At 41.5% G+C, this 16,111-nt stretch overlaps 1 protein-coding gene across 1 annotated transcript; it reads left to right on the plus strand.

Annotated features, from left to right (window-relative positions):
• Positions 1-9: 9 nt before the first annotated feature.
• noc2l (NOC2-like nucleolar associated transcriptional repressor) lies at positions 10-15,200 on the plus strand. The gene is made up of 18 exons (XM_029507454.1): positions 10-309; positions 719-859; positions 956-1,139; positions 1,210-1,441; positions 1,958-2,048; positions 2,135-2,213; positions 2,354-2,464; positions 2,553-2,666; positions 2,891-3,079; positions 3,440-3,579; positions 4,914-5,025; positions 6,873-6,986; positions 8,104-8,205; positions 8,539-8,682; positions 11,371-11,484; positions 11,694-11,832; positions 13,729-13,827; positions 14,917-15,200. The coding sequence occupies exons 1-18, from the start codon at positions 290-292 to the stop codon at positions 15,042-15,044; spliced, it is 2,253 nt and encodes a 750-aa protein (XP_029363314.1). The 5' UTR covers positions 10-289; the 3' UTR covers positions 15,045-15,200.
• The last annotated feature ends 911 nt before the right edge of the window (positions 15,201-16,111 follow it).

A 16,111-nucleotide genomic window follows, 5' to 3' on the forward strand; every position in this document is an offset into this window, starting at 1 on the left:
GCACTGATTTGAATGCGAATGTTCGAGGTTGGTGTGCTCGATTTATTAATTATTTATTTCAAATATGACAACTTTTTAACAGTTATTATACTCAAAGTTTTCTTTTCAAAGCAAAGAGTAAAGGGCACCTGCAGTTTTCAGACCAAAAAAGTCATGACTCTCTCATCACGTTTCTAAACGCAAATAGCTTACGGCTCACATTGCCGGTGATCCATAAAACCGATTCCTTCATTTTGCACCAGAGCATTGTGGGTAGTGAAGTCTCGTAGTGTCACGTTTTAGATCCAGCATGGCAGGGAAACAGAAAAGGTACGTGAGTAGTTTCTTCACAATTATCCGTCTTATTGAGAGCAAAACTGTTTTGTTATTGTTGTGTAGCTGTTGTCAACACACTGAATGAAGTTGTGGTGTTTAGCAGACTCGATTTAGTTTGCTAACATGTACGATAGCCACTTAGCTCCACATGCTGCTCTTGTTAGCATTGTGATAGGGATTGTTACCAGTTAGCTCACTTCAATGTTACATTTTGTTTTGGGGTAGCAACATGGGTAGTTAACAGGCTAATCAACAAAACATGAGATATGAGTGAAAAGTTAGACTGTGTATCACATGTTGATTTTCCCTCGGGATAAATAAAGCATTTATTTATCTATCTATCTATCCAAATGCTTGTTCCCTCAAACTTATCGCAATTATTTAACATTCATTTTTCGTATAGAAAATTAGAAGACCTGAATGTGGACGAGTTCTTGGCGTCAGCTTTTGACTCTGATGGTGAATCTGAAGATGAGACCCCCAAACAGAATGGAGTCAAGAAAAAGAGCAAGAAGAAAGATCTGCAATCTGCAGCTCCAAAATCGTGAGTCCCACGTGAGGGGAAGATAACAACATCATGCCCTCTCCAATGCAGTCAAGTATCTCTCACTTGTGTTTTTGTGGTTGTTTTTCTGTGCAGTGATGACACCAAGAAAGGAAAGGCATCCGAGCATAAGCAGCAGTTGTCAAGGCTGAAGAATAAAGATCCCGATTTTTACAAGTTTCTGCAAGAGAATGACCAAACGCTCCTAAACTTTGATGACACAGACAGTTCTGACAATGAGGAGGACAACAAGTATCACAGATTGCCTTCCACACTGGAGGTAGGTGTGTGTGTGTAATCATAATTTAGTGGAATGCAAAGACCTTATTACTGACATGATTTTTATGTAGGAGGCCAGCTCTGGTGAGGATGACAATGATGAGGATAGTCAGAAGGGTTCCAAGAAATCTGTGGAGTCCATCAAAGTCACGGACAAAATGATTGAGGGTTGGAAGGCTGCTATGAAGAAGGAACCCACACCTCGTATCTTCAGAGAAGTCACCCAGGCCTTTAAGGCGGCTGTAGCAACAACAAAGGGCGAAGGAGGTGGCCAGTGTCGATATAAAGTTGCTGACAGTTCAGGTAGTACTTCAATTTACCTGTCAGTGCTGGTAGTTATTCAAGCTGCAACACTTTTAAGAAAAAGTCATAGTTTTTGCTGCAATCAAAGTTCATGTTAATCATATTGGTATTCTTTAGTATTGTAGGTGCACGCTGTTAGCATTTAAACATGTATCCTGTAACCAATATTGCATATATATAACTGTCATCACAGTAAACTCTTATTGGGGTATGATTAAATGTCTCGAGTTGGGCTAGGTATAGGTTATTGTAATGACAGACATCTTGTCACACAGAGAGTAATACCCCTGTGCTGTAATGTAGGCCGAAGTGGATGCCATCATAGTAGCCATCATTGGCTTTGTTTACCCTTTGGGCTCTTCTTTGAATGTATTTAGATTTGCTTTCCTCTCATTTGGCACTGCCTTATTTAATAGCAAGGTCAATTTATTTATCACAATTTTGAATTGTGATTATTACCATATTGTATGTGTTTTTCAACATGTTTCCTGAATCAGTTTTCTGTCTGATCTGCAGTGTTCAACTCTTTGGTCCTGTTCTGTATCAGAGATATTTATGTGGCCCTGCAGAGGATGCTCAACCTAAAGCCAGATAAAGAGCAGAAAAAGTACGAAGTGCATGTTTTATTTCTTGATCTCACAGTTAATGTAGCAGTGGAAAGGATGGTCACCTCTCATTCCATTTTGTTTTCAGGTTAGTGCTTCCATCATCCAGTCCAAAGTGGCAAAAAAATCAGATTGACATCAAGATGTATCTTGGTGGAGTAGTTCAGGTTTGTTTTGCTGTTATCTTCAGGAGTCTCTCCTTTGTAACTATTTAGCACTATACAACATTTCCTCTTCTCATTTAAAACATTCCTGGTATTCTCCTGTTTTTCTCAAACACTTCTGCTGTCTTCCCCTTCACCTGTAGCTATTATCCTGTCTAACTGAAGCTACAGTCATCAGTGCCGTCCTGCGACATGCCAACCAACTCGTACCTTATTACCTTTGTCTACCCAAACAGTCTCGACACCTCATTAAGGTATACTATAAGTTCGGGAAGGAAGGAAATATAATGTGTTTGGGTATAATCACATTAATGTATCTAGATCCTTCACCTTTGTATCTAGCAACTGCTGAAGCAGTGGAGCACAGGCGAGGAAACAAGTCGTGTTCTGGCCTTCCTGGCCCTCAACAAGATCTCTAGACACAAACAGGAAACGTATCTAAACCCTGTTCTCAAGGTGAGCTAAATGCATAATACATCAGTATAATATAGTAATTCAGCAAGTCTTTATGTAAATAGAATAAAACAGGTAGCTCCATTTGCATATTTTTAAACCTGTGTTATCCTTTCTCAATTTGGTTTCACAAATGCATGAAACCACATGAAGCATATACAACCAGTGCAATTAGTGTTCACTTCTGTCTTTTGACTTCTTCTGCATTTGACATTTTCTTTTTGCAGCAAATGTACATTTCCTATGTGCAAAACTGTAAGTTCACATCTCCCAACGCGCTGCCCATGATAAACTTCATGCAGCGGACACTAACGGAGATGTACTCCCTGGACACACACGCCTCTTACCAACATGCCTTCATCTACATCAGACAGCTGGCCATCCACCTCAGAAATGCCATGGCCATGAAGAAGAAGGTTGGTTTCTGATATGTAAAAACACATTCAATATACTCTCACGCGTGAAACATATCAGATATAGAAAGATGGTTTTGTCGTGTAATGATAGGTGATTATCGTTATTAAGCTTTTACCAAAGTTGATTTAAACATCTAACATTTTGACTGAGCTATAACTTAGAAGAGCAAAAAGATGTTTTCTACAATGTTCCCGTTTTCACACCAGAATGATGTTTTTGACTTAATTGGTTCCTTTTCTGTCCTCAAAGGAGCTTGCAGCCCATAGTAATTGAATGAACTGTCTTTTTTTATAGAAAGGTTAATATATATATATATATGCCTCCAGTAAGACATGACTCTGCTAATGTGTGTTTTGTAGGAAACATATCAGTCAGTGTATAACTGGCAGTATATCCACTGTCTGTACCTCTGGTGTCGTGTCCTCAGCACCTTGTATCCCAGTGATGTTCTACAACCCCTCATCTATCCACTCTGCCAGGTCATAATTGGCACCATCAAGTGAGTATAACATTTACACGTTGGAGAAGAAGTCTAATTTCTCAGAGGCAGCGCTAGTATGACTGTAAGTGGATCATTAATCATAATTTTTTAAATGGTAAACATTTCTTGCCAAGAGAATTAACGTGAATAAATTCAGGGCCACTGTTAGCGGGACATTTCTAATGATTTCTCTTAAATTCTAGTAAATCTGTAGATGATAATTATTTGCGTGCTGATCCAGCCAAGCCACTGAAAATTTTCTCCATAAATCAATCAATTGCTAAAAACATGAAAAAATATAATAAAAGTTTAAAAACATATTTAGTAAAAAATTTAATCAACGTCTCAAATGCCAAATCCAGCTGTTCCAATTAAAATATATTTATAAAAAACATCACAGATTGTGCATGAAGCCACAGGAAGCATTTAAAATCATATGAAAAATTTACTTCTTTCTCTGTTGAAAATTATGAAAGTTTATTGTCAAAGGGTGAAAAATCCATGCTATATTTAGTATCTTTGTTCATATACTATGGTAAATACATTGTGCTGCAACTAAGAAAGGACAGTTTCACAATGAATTCAAAATAATTTTACACTTCACATACTTTGTGTGTTTAAAAACACAATATCAGCAATGAAGACCATGCAATGATTTTCATTTTTACTACTTCAAATTAGTACAATGATATATTACCATTATATTATCACTGTTCACTCACACAAACATTTCAACAACAGATCAGTCCATTATAATCATCCGGAGCACCAGAGTTTTTAACACCCCCAGCCTTTACCAACCTTCTATATTGGACTTGGGGTGGGGTCTCTTGGCAATCACAACATGTTATCTACCCTCACAGAGTCTGACCCGTGTCTATTAGGGTTTTTAATTGTTTAACACAATGTGAAGCAATGGACACATTATACTTAATATTCAATTATCTCAAAGTACTTTATATATTTTGAAGTGGGGACTCTGATCTCAAAAAGAGCCATTGATGTGCACACTATATATTTGTTTTATATTTGGCTAATATTACTTTTTATTTTTTCATTACATCAATATGCCATTTAACATTCACTATGATTACTCTATTAATCTATTTTTATTGATTCTATACTATCAGGTTATTACTTGCACTTTGCACTTTCTGCAACACCAAAAATTTTCTAAATCTATGCCTTTTTTATTTATTTACACTTTATTGTGTGTGTAGTGTGCTGTATGTAAGGAGTGGCATTACCAATTTAATTTTAACACATTCTGAGCTTTGTGTGAACCTAACATGTCTAGTATATTTGGCAACAGCAGATGGAGACATTGACCAGTATTTTCTCTGTCTGAATAGATTGGTACCCACGGCAAAATATTACCCCCTTCGGATGCACTGCTGCAGAGCCCTCACCCTGCTGTCAAGCAGCACCAACACATTTGTACCTGTGCTGCCTTTCCTCTTGGAGGTAAGAGTTCACTTAGTCTCCAGGAACCCCCATGTGGGTCAGTCAGGATCAGCATGAGAAGAGTTAAGTCAATGGCCAGGTTCCCCGCACTCTAATATGAGGTCCAATACACCATTCACACCTAAAGACCTCAGGTACTTTTAATTTGTGCAGAATAAAGAGCAGACGGTTGTAGACTGTGTCACAAATGGAAACAGGGTAAATGTAGATGTGTGGAAATGTTCCGTCAGTGGTTGGCTGTGGAAAAACATCAGTAGCACATGAAATGCACTTTGGTGTGGCTCAACGGCTACAACTGAAGGAGTTTAGGAGGAAACACATCGATGTGTGTGTATGAGTGTGAGAGAGTGATACCTTTGTTATCAGACCAATCGCAGGTCACCAACTGACAATATTTTTCTGGGGTCAGGTGTTGTTTGTGATTTTGTGTGTGCATGGATGCAAGTGTTTATTGGAGGTTGTGGTGTGGTGTGGTGGGGTGCTTTAGCTTGCCGGAGGAGAGTGGTATGTTTGCGATAGCAACAAGCTTGGCCCTCTGGGAGGTGTGTGTGTGCGCGCGTGTGTGTGCACGAGGGTGTGTGTGTGTGTGTGTGTGTGTGCGCGCGCACAGCAGTTTGACCAATCTGATGAAGGCACAGTTGTGGTTTACACCCTGGTCCTAACACACAGTATAGACCACATCCTCTCTGCGTATGTCCCACTCCCCCCCTCTTTTCCCCTGCTCATACACTGAGAACCCCCAGCCGCCAACAGCAAGCCGTATTTATTTGTGACGCACGATATTTCCTGTTTTTTTTTTTTTTTTTCTCCTTTGCTGTTCCTCTTGTTAAAGGCAGGCTGTGGTACGCTGCTACTGTTTTAATTAGAGCAGCAGAAGCAGCCCCTTCCTCCTGTGTTTGTGTGTGTGGCTGTGTGTGTTCTTGCATCTCTGAGGGGGGTGTATGAGTTGGAGCTTCCTGCTTCAGTAGCTATGTGTGTGTGTGTGTGTGTGTGTGTCCGCGTGCACATGTGCATGCATCAGGGCTGGCCCATTCCTTCCCACTTCCCCCTGGCTCCCCCGCAGACCGCCACCACATCCTATGTTTGTACAGACAGCACTGGCCAGGAGCGTTGCTCTGCTTCGCACACTGAGCACATTAACGACCGCACATGCACATGCACATACACAACACAGATACAGGGAATCAGAAATAGCTTGATATACAAATATAAAACTAATTCTCTTGTGCGCTGTGGGCAGATGTGAAAGCTAAGGCTTGTAGACAAAAAGCCCACTCATTGGCTGGAATACACTGTGAGTGTGAGATAGAAATGTGTAATTTCTCTGAAAGTGCTCTGTCTAAAATGAACCGTATGGAATGATTTTTGTCAGGATTTGTCAGAAGACTCAATATTAACATATAGTTGTTTGCATATATTCTGTTACTACAGTTGTTTACTCTGATTACTTAATTTGCACAATGAAAAGCTACAGGAGTTATAATAAAATACTTACACTACTTATTTATATGACTTATTTCTTATTTCTTGACCTTTGTAAACGGATGTTTACAATGCTTTACATCAGAAGGTTTGTCTTGAATGGATAATTGGTTGGGTAAGAGGAGAGTGAAAAGTACTTCCTCTTTTTTACAAACCAAAAGAACAATAAACAATAGCAATGAAGAACAATTGAAAAGTGTAAAGAGAGCCAGGTAATTTGTGCCCCATGTGTTTTCGATTTGTATTGTATTCTGGCAAATTATTCCCCTTTTTGAAAACAATATGATTTATCTTAATAAATTCAAAACATTTCTGAGCAGTTGGGTCTAAATTCATTGTTGCTGGTTTATGCTTTACTTTTCTAGATCTTCCAACAAGTGGATTTCAACAAGAAGCCTGGGCGAATGAGTAAGAAACCCATCAACTTTGCAGTCATCCTGAAGCTGGGCAAAGTCAACCTGATGGAGAAAGCCTACAAGGTTTGTATTACTGCTTTAGATCCATCGGGGTGTAGGACTTCCATGCAGGGAGATGGTACCTGCTGTGTGTTGCTGGTTTCATTTGTGATTCAGGTCTTTGTTGCATCAAAAAGGAGCAGTGGCTGATCAAATGTGTGGTTTAGGTGGCAGTTAATGTTACAACCCCCCCGCCCCCCACCACTGTGTGCATTAACCTGCGTGGGAATATGAGGAGATTGAGGGCAGCAATGAAACTGGGCTCTAAAACTGGCCCAGAGTCACCATGCACAGCACTGCAGCCAAGAGGATTGCAGCACGGCCTTCTGGGATTATCCTCAACACTCCGCTCACTAGGGCTGTTTTCACTTCTGTCACCTGGGCAGCTGCCACAAACCCCCACTTCATAGACTCACAACAGACATAACTAAACGAACACCAATCTAACTGATTTGAAATGACATGGGAAGGAAGCCGTATTAAGAGCTGAACCACTCTGTGCTATCGCTCTGTAAACAATGTATTGGTAGCATTTTAATTCTATGGACTAAAGTATTTAGTCCTTTAAAGAAATATTCATTGGTTACATGCAAAATTTGAAGTGCCAGTATCTCCTTACTATTACTTGTCGCTCCTGTTTTTCTTGCACTTGCACATTAGCATGTTATTTCCTATTGAATGACCAGCAGAGTAAACCTTGAATCCTTTGTTTATAAGCCAGAGGTGACAGACTGCTATATGAAGCTTGTTCTGATAATCGGATCAAATTGTTATTTTGTTTCCCTTCAGTCCTTTCAGTCTGACACCTTGCTAGCTGATTTCTGTTCAGAAATGAGCTGTTTGGTTTTTCTTTTACTCTGCAGTAAGTGTTGAACTGTTCTGTATATCTGTCCCGCTGATACTTTTTCCAGTTGATGCGGATACTAAACTTTTTGGAAGCAGTTTATTTTTTTCACATTGATCAAAGAAATATGTTGATTTTAAGAGAGGTTACTTCTGTTTTTGTGCAACTATCAGTCTACAAACACACTAGGCCAAGCTGTCTTTTATCACCAGTCATTTCTCACTGAAGTTTCAGTGAAACTTAACACCAAGTTTTATGCATATGTATGACATGTGAATATTATTTGTGAATCTTTAGGAAGGACTGATTGACCAACTTTATGACCTGATACTGGAATACTTCCACACTCAGGCCTACACCATTGGCTTCCCAGAGCTTGCCCTACCCACCATCATTCAGGTAACACAACCTTTAAAATGATCCTGGAGTGGATTTAAGTGACCTTGGTCTGTGAAGTGCCTTTTTCTCCTTGTATCCACAATATTTTACCAGGCACCCTCTAGTGTTAAAGAATTACACTTCAGTGTAAAGTCAGAAAAAAGTAGTGACGTTTCCAGAGTTAAAATAGATAATTGGGGATCTGGTTCATGTCTCGCAAAGATGAATCTGCTCCCCTCAGGGGAGACAACCACAAACCTCCCTCTGCTGTCCCTGAATACACAGTATGGGTGGACTGGAAGATTCTTTACACTGGTTCCTTCTTTCTCATACTCCCCCTCTGTGTCCCTGCAGCTGAAAGCTTTCCTGAAGGAATGCAAAGTGGCCAATTACTGCAAGCCGGTGCGCCAGCTGCTGGAGAAGGTACAGGAGAACAGCAGCCACATCACAGCACGGAGACAGAAGGCCGCCTTCGGAGTGGCCGATGCCACCGCTGTGGTGAGTGTGTTTCTGTGTGTGTGTGTGAGAGAGAGAAAAGGTGGGAGGTGTTGCTTGTGCTTCCCTGAATTTACGTGCTGCCTTCCCAAAGTTTTTACTTGATGTTTTCACTTGTTTTTCTTGTCTGTGAGGCTTTTCTATTCCCTAATATTATATAGCTGGGTTTTTACATGTAGCTGTAAATGACTTTATCATAACATACATGTAAGCCTAATGTGCTTTAAAGCATGTCAGAGGGGAATAAAAGAAGAAATTCAGAAGATTTAGTGTAGAGATTTGTGGGGTTATAAACGGAGGTGAAAACATCACTTACCTGTCATTTAAAGGCAGTGCAGACATTACAGCCCTGTCACAGTGGGGTGTTTTTTTTTTGGACTACCAAAACCTAAATGTGTTGTTTTGTGTTTATGGTGGTCAATTTTGTATAGTTAGTTTAGTGTTTAATATCTGATTATACTGACAGTTGCATCAGTAGAGAAATATAAATGACTTCAATTCTGTCTATAATGCAGTGTTGACCTGTCAGGGTGTATACAAGTATACACATTTAGATGGTACTACACAAATAGTTTATAAATGTAATACTTTCCCAATTTGGTGAAAAGCATTCTTGGTTATGAATTCTTCTTAGCTGCTTTAAAGGAGTAGTTTGCACAGCGTAACCCTTTTTATACGTATTGAGTGAAATTAGATTTCCTGTCAGCAGATTGAAAAATAATTTTAAGCACTGAAATGTATTGCCTCCCATTGACTACTATGTCAGAAATCCAGACCATGTTGAAATATTACATTTAAATTATAATATTAGTTTCTCTGTTCATTCACTTCACTTTTCTCCCAATAGTTGGAAAAATTGTGAAGTGTGAAACAAACTTATTTTTTGTAATATTCAATCTATGTATGGATTTACTTGTTTTATGCACAGGTGAGACATTAAAACAGAGTAAATGCAACCTCATTGTGTTCACTGACATCACAATTCTCAAACAATTAACAAATTGAATTGGAATTGAATTGGTCAGGTATGCCGGTTCATTAATCCCTCTTAGTCATCCATAAATGGGACCAAATGAGGAGTTGTTAGTTGTCACTCTGCCAGCTTTAGGTCAGTAGAAGCCAGCTGCTGTGGTTTGTTGTTTAGTGTTCGCAGTAAATCAACATGTAGCTGGCTCTCTTCACTGGACCTGGAAGTTGCTCAGAGTTGGTACAAGTTTGAGTTGAATGTTTTCGTCCAAATCTCAGTTGTTTCCACAGCAACAGCAGGATTTTTGAACATTTCTGTCATTTAGATTACTCACGTCTGTTTCACTCAGCACCAACGTGTAGGTGGTGTCTTATTTGAATGTTCTCCAGAGCCATCAAAAAAGAGAAAGTTGTAGTCGAAGGATATCGATAAACTTTTCTCTTGCTGAAATACAGTAACACTCGGAACATCTGTTTTGGCTCTGGTCCATGTAAGCCACAGGCTGCAGCCCATCACATAGACCTGACTTGCAATCAGTAACTGATAATGGAGGATACTTCCCCATGTAAACACCCAGCCTGGTGGAGAAGACTCTGTGGTTGATTCAAGCTCTTATGGGCTTTTCAACCAGAGGCACCTCAGCCTTAATGAGTGGCTATTGGTGTGTGTATGTGCACACTCTCTTGTTAAACTACCTGTCAACACACACATTTTCATGCAGCTTTGTTGCCACTTAGTCTTGACGTGTACGGCTGATTAATATTAAAGAGCATTTAAGGATTAGATTAAAGAGCAAGGTCTTCATGTAATTTAGCTGATGAGAAAATCTGTGTGTGTGTATACCCACACAGGAGTGTGTGCGTGCTTGCATGCATTTTCACGCACATGTAACAGAAAACAACAGACAAATAGTGCGACCCTGCAGCAGCGCCAGCTCCTGTCTCCACAGCCCTCTGCTCAGCGGAGGCTGTCGCCATGGCATCCACTCCCTGGCATCGTGGCAGCAGTCTGGGTGTCACTGCAGGTGAAGGGGACAGCCCTGCTGCTGCTGAAAAGGCCACGGCCCCCCTGTGGCCACCAGGCCCCTACTGACATGTCACCCAAACTGAGAGCCCACCTAATTAATGATGTCCTGCCTCCATTCAGGTCACACTGGGGTCTCTAGTCATTCTGTCCTGGGGAAATTTTTTTGTTTTGATTGCCCGAGTCTTGACTGCATACAGGGGTGGTTTTTCCAATTTCATTTTTTATACATTTTTATGTGTTTGAGGGGGTCACCCACCAGCCACACAGTGAACTCTGGTAAATGTGTTATACTAACAGGAGCAGGAGGCCTGGCTTTATTGGATTTGTTGGTCAGATAATGTGTTTCGTCCTAATCAATATCATCCACAAATACCTTCAAGGCAAGGCTGGAAAAGATCCTGCTTTCAGGCATCAATATGCTAATTTTCCCAAATCTTCTGACTCTCATCTTGTCTGTCCATCTTGTTCTCCTGCTCAGTAGATGCTCAGTTGCAGTAAAAAAAACTACTTATCATAATGATAAATTAGAAGATAATTTAGAGTCTGAATGAACCTGCTGAAGCCCAGGAAATTTGTGTTTCTTCATAAGGTTGCACATTGTTCTGCTCCCTTTCTAACTAACTGTTACATACATGCACCTTTTTATATACTTTTTTCAGCAAAGACTTCAATGACTAATGAATTTAATGTTCTGTCAGGTGGCCTGGGAGAAGCAGATACAAGAGGAGGGGACTCCTCTCACCAGGTACTACACCCAGTGGAAGAAACTGAGGGAGAAGGAGATCCAGCTCGAGATCTCAGGCAAAGAAAGGGTAACTACTCCCCCAGAATTCACTTCAACCTGCTCAGGTGTTTTCTTCACAGATGTCAGTGTTACAGAACCAAGTTGCTCCTTAAAACAAATTAAATGGTCATGCTCTATAGTGGTGAATTCTTCCAGCTGGACAATTACTTCACAGGCATTGGAGGTCATCAAGAGAAGCTTGTGCTTTAACCCTACTGTCTTTTTGCTTTATTCAAGATGGAGGATCTGGACCTCCCTGAGATTAAACGTAAAAAGATTCAAGAGAAAAAAGCAGAAGACAAGAAGGAGTTCAAGGATCTGTTTGAGTCTGACAGTGAATCTGATGATGATGAAGATGGAGGATTCAAAATCAAAGGCAAGCCACTTCTCATGCACTTTCAGTCACTCAGTTCTCTCCTGCACTCCCTCTAACTTACTCTGGAGCACGAGGTTACAGTGTACCACCCGTTTTGTCCTCCAGGGGGCTGTCTTTGGCTACTGCCTGAACTTCCACTGAAAACAAAGTTAAGAGGCGATGACAGATGAATCAGGCAGAGTCTGATTCCTCTGCTGTCTCTGTTCCTGGGACAGTCCAGATTTGAAAAATGTGGCTTCTTGAGACAAGTAACCTGTAGAGCAATGAGCCATACAATTATTAAAACATGCACAGAGGCCACTTTTAAGGAACAGAAAATGAAATCCCAAGTCAAACTAGAGAACATCTCATTGGCAATTAGATAGTTTGGTTGTTTCTCAGGTAAATGGAGGCCTCTGGTTGTTCATCCTTCAATCGCCGCTTGTCTTGTCCTCTCGGGGTCATCCATAGGTCACAGGCAGCCACAGCCTCCTTTACAGCTTCACACTCGGGGACACTCCGAGCTAAAAACGCCCTTTGCGAGGAAGGTCACAGAGGAAAGGAGTAGGCGGCAAGCTTTTCTTTCTTTCTTTCTTTTTTTTTTTTAATGCATCTGGACTTCATTGTAGGCAGAGTCCCCACAAACGGATGGGCAGCTGCCGGCAAGCGGCAAGCCACCGCCTCTTACTTGCAAACCGCCCCCCCCTCCCAGTTCATCTTTACTCCCACTGCGCGTGCACACACACACGAACTGAAACCTCCCGACAGGAAGTACAGGCTTGGATCCCAGCGGGGGTTCCTAATTCAAACCAGCCCAGTGGAACAGCCAGAGGTGGCCGCTCCCACTCCCCTCTTTCTCTCTCTCTCTCTCTCTCTCTCTCTCTCTCTCTCTCTCTTTCTCTCTCTCTCTCTCTCTCTCTCTCCCCCTCTCCCTCCCTCCCTCGCGCTCTCTAACTCTTTCATGCTACTCCTCTTGCTCTCCTTTTTGGCACTAGGGGCCTCAACCAGCTGCCCCCGCATGTCCTCACAACACGTGTGCACGCGCTAACACACACACACACACACACACACACGTCTCGGTGATAGCACACAAATGTACACCCACCACCTTGTCGTCCAATCTTGAAGAGCCAAAAGCTTTTGGGCAGTTCACCAAAGCTCTTTGTGGTTTCACACACTCCCGGAAAGAGGGGGAGTGTGAGAGTAGGGGGCTGATGATTTAGATCGGTGTGTGTGTGTGTGTTTCGCTGTCAGCGTGGGGGTCATTTCGGGGCAACCTTTACTCTGTTGGTCACATGATACCAAGCAAAGTGTGGGAGAGAGTGAAAGCATGTTTGTCATCTTTACATTCAGATTTAAAGGAAAATGGCTGATGTTTTAATAGTGTGTGTGTGTTTAGAGGAAGCAAGTCTGTTTTGCTTCTCTCTGCTCCACGCCCCCAGCCTCTCATCACACCTCAACTTCAAAGCCTGTGGACCCCAGTTGTCCCTTTGGCTAGACAACACGCACACACATGCACACAGACACTGTACTCTGAAGATAGCATAGTACATTTTCAGACAAACTCCCAACTCTTCTCTGGCACACGGCAGCGCACACACAACATTCTCATCATCGTAACGGTGGAACCTGCCTGCTCTCTCCATTTGCTATATTTAGGCCGTGAGCATAAGATGTCTGAAATTGCAGGTAGTAAACTGTCATGGGTGTTTGTGCAGCAGCAGCGTCTGTAATCGACTCTCAGTTCCATCTCAGGAGGAAATAGACACTTCAGCTGCCTCTGATACCTGGCCCACATATAGATGTCTCCAAAGTCGTCAGACGTCAGCGATGCAGCAACACAAACTTAAAAGCATTTGAAGAAAGTAACACTTGACAAAATTCCGTGTAGTATCATATTTTCACTGTCTCCACCAGATAAAAAGGGCGACCGTGGGTCAGATGATGAGGATGATGACGACCTTTGCGACCTATCGGACACGAGTGATGACCAGGAAATGGAGGGAAGAGACTCAGGTTGGTTCAGCATCAGTGTTCAAAAAGTCCTGCTAGTACTGACAAAGTGCTTTTTTGTAGCATAGCTATTCATGGTGATCAATTTATTAGACAGTTAAAAGAAAAGTTTTAATCTCTATTTTAATACTAAGTGAAATTTTGTAATTTTTTAAGCCAAAGCATTGATCAAAATTCAGCACAACTTGTGTATTAGCTCCTCTTTTTAGTTTTATATTTTTATGCCATTTGAAGATGGATTAATCAATTGGCTGAAAATATTGACAATATCTTGAAAATAAATATTAGCTTCAGAACAAAATTTTTACTTGGAAATGAGTATGTGACCTTTACACAGAACTTCCTATATCCCAATCACCTAATTCACACTTTGAACAATAAATGTTTTTGTGAAATACGTTTTTTAAGAAAGTTGAAATGTTACAAGGCTGAAACACAATAAATAACCGTACATAACAGTATCACCCCAAACAGCAATGTTATTCTGCAAAATCGATTGTAGAGTTGCGTAAAAGCTTAAATAAATATGATCATGATTCTTGATGAAAAAATATTCAGCAATTATTTTAACAACTGATTCGCTGTTACAATATTCTCTAGTTTCAGTCGCTCTGATAATATCCTGTTTATTCCATCGCAATCACTTAACTGCTATGACGGCAGTTAAGGGGGTCAATAAGTACAGACTTGAATGGTGCTCAAACTTTTGCAAATGCAGTTTCCTGTTTTCTTTAAGTTAATGAAGTGAACGGAAATGAACATTAACAGGCTCACTTTTTAATGTCTGCGTGCTGCAATGGGTTCATTTACTTCTTTTCACCTCAAACTAATCAACAGAATATGTAAATTGCCCAAACATTTGCATAACTGAATTGCACAACTGAATGATAAAATCCAGGATGCAGCTAACTGAAGGTGTCCCTACCCGACCAGACTGAATCCTGCTGCAACAGGCCCCTTCAATCAAATGACGTGTGCACATAGTTTCATCCAGAGTGTTTGGGAATGACTCATTTGCGTATTGGAGTCTAACCTCTGATAGCTGCTGGGCTCCAACAGCTGAATAAAAAGTTTTTCCTGCCTGTATTCCAGATAATTATGATGGCGATGAAGGTGAATCCAGCGCTCCTCAGCCTCTGTCCTTCTCTGCTCTGACAAAGCTGGCTGAGGGAAAAGAGGATGTGGTTGAGGACCTGGAGCTTTCTGATGAAGATGACTGAGGATCTGTGGAGTTCAACCTCACCTGAGACACTTTTCATGCTCTCAGCTGTTATTTTTTAATTTTTTTGTATTCTTTGCTTTTGAATTTTTTTTTTATTCCACATGTACAGTACAGATGTTTGATTTGGAATAATTTAATAAAGCATTGAAAATGAGGAAAGAGAAAAAGTCTTTTTTCTGTTTCTAGGGATTTTTTTTGTTTTGTGTTTGTTTTGTTTTTGTCTTTTGTTTTTTTACACCCCCCCCACTCCAAGACGCTAATTAGTTGAAACATGCATGTGTGTGGAGATGCGGAGGTGCACCTCAAATAAGTCATTTGTGTCCCTCTACATGTGCACATCTGTAGGCGCCCTCCGGCTCTGTGAGTACAGGCTATTTGGAGAGAGCCGCAATCCACGCTGAGCCAGACCGAGCCAGGCTGGGCCGACCAAAGGGAGGGGCACAGAGAGGCGGGTGTTGAGCCCTGAGGCAGCAGTGCTGTGCCAGGCTGGCAGGGTGGCGTCTGATGCTGTGCCAAGACTCTCTGCCCAGGTGGTAGAGCAGCAACACAGGCTGGTCTGTTTCTGTGCCAACTCCTCATAACCCCCCTCCCCTCCCGGTCCACTGTCTTCTCTGTCTGTGTATTCACATGCTCAGACACAGCTTTCCAGCTCTAACTTCTCCCCTTTTCATTCGTAGTCTGACTGCAGCTTTCACCGCAAAGATAAAGGTGATTCGGGTCTTTTGTTGGGTGAACAATCATCACGCACAATCACTGGCATACGGTGCAGTTCGTGTTTGACGTGGATTTAAATGCCACAAACGAAGATTTAATTTGTGTCAGCATGTTTCCTCTGTAGTCATTTCAGTGAGCCCGAAAGCTTCTGGTGCAGAGACCCAGCCTAAAACAGGGGGAAGTCCCGTCAGAGTTAGTAGACTGAACCACTTCAGTGTAAACTCTTTGATGGAGGAAGGTAAGTGTGGTGGAGGAGGGGCGGGGCTGGTTCTGGTCCTGTGTGGGCGTATGAGGCAGGTCAGGTTTTTATCCCCACAGGCAGGGAGGCCTTGGCCTGTGGCTGAACCTCAC

Source organism: Echeneis naucrates, chromosome 7, assembly GCF_900963305.1.
Source record: "Echeneis naucrates chromosome 7, fEcheNa1.1, whole genome shotgun sequence".
NCBI lineage: Eukaryota > Metazoa > Chordata > Actinopteri > Carangiformes > Echeneidae > Echeneis > Echeneis naucrates.

Bases quoted from the DNA above. Each gene is read 5' to 3' on its own strand.
- noc2l (XM_029507454.1), top strand. From the start codon at position 290: ATGGCAGGGAAACAGAAAAG. The intron at 8,683-11,370 runs GTGAGTGTGTTT...ATGTTCTGTCAG, and splicing joins TGGCCGATGCCACCGCTGTG to GTGGCCTGGGAGAAGCAGAT. The intron at 11,833-13,728 runs GCAAGCCACTTC...TGTCTCCACCAG, and splicing joins TGGAGGATTCAAAATCAAAG to ATAAAAAGGGCGACCGTGGG.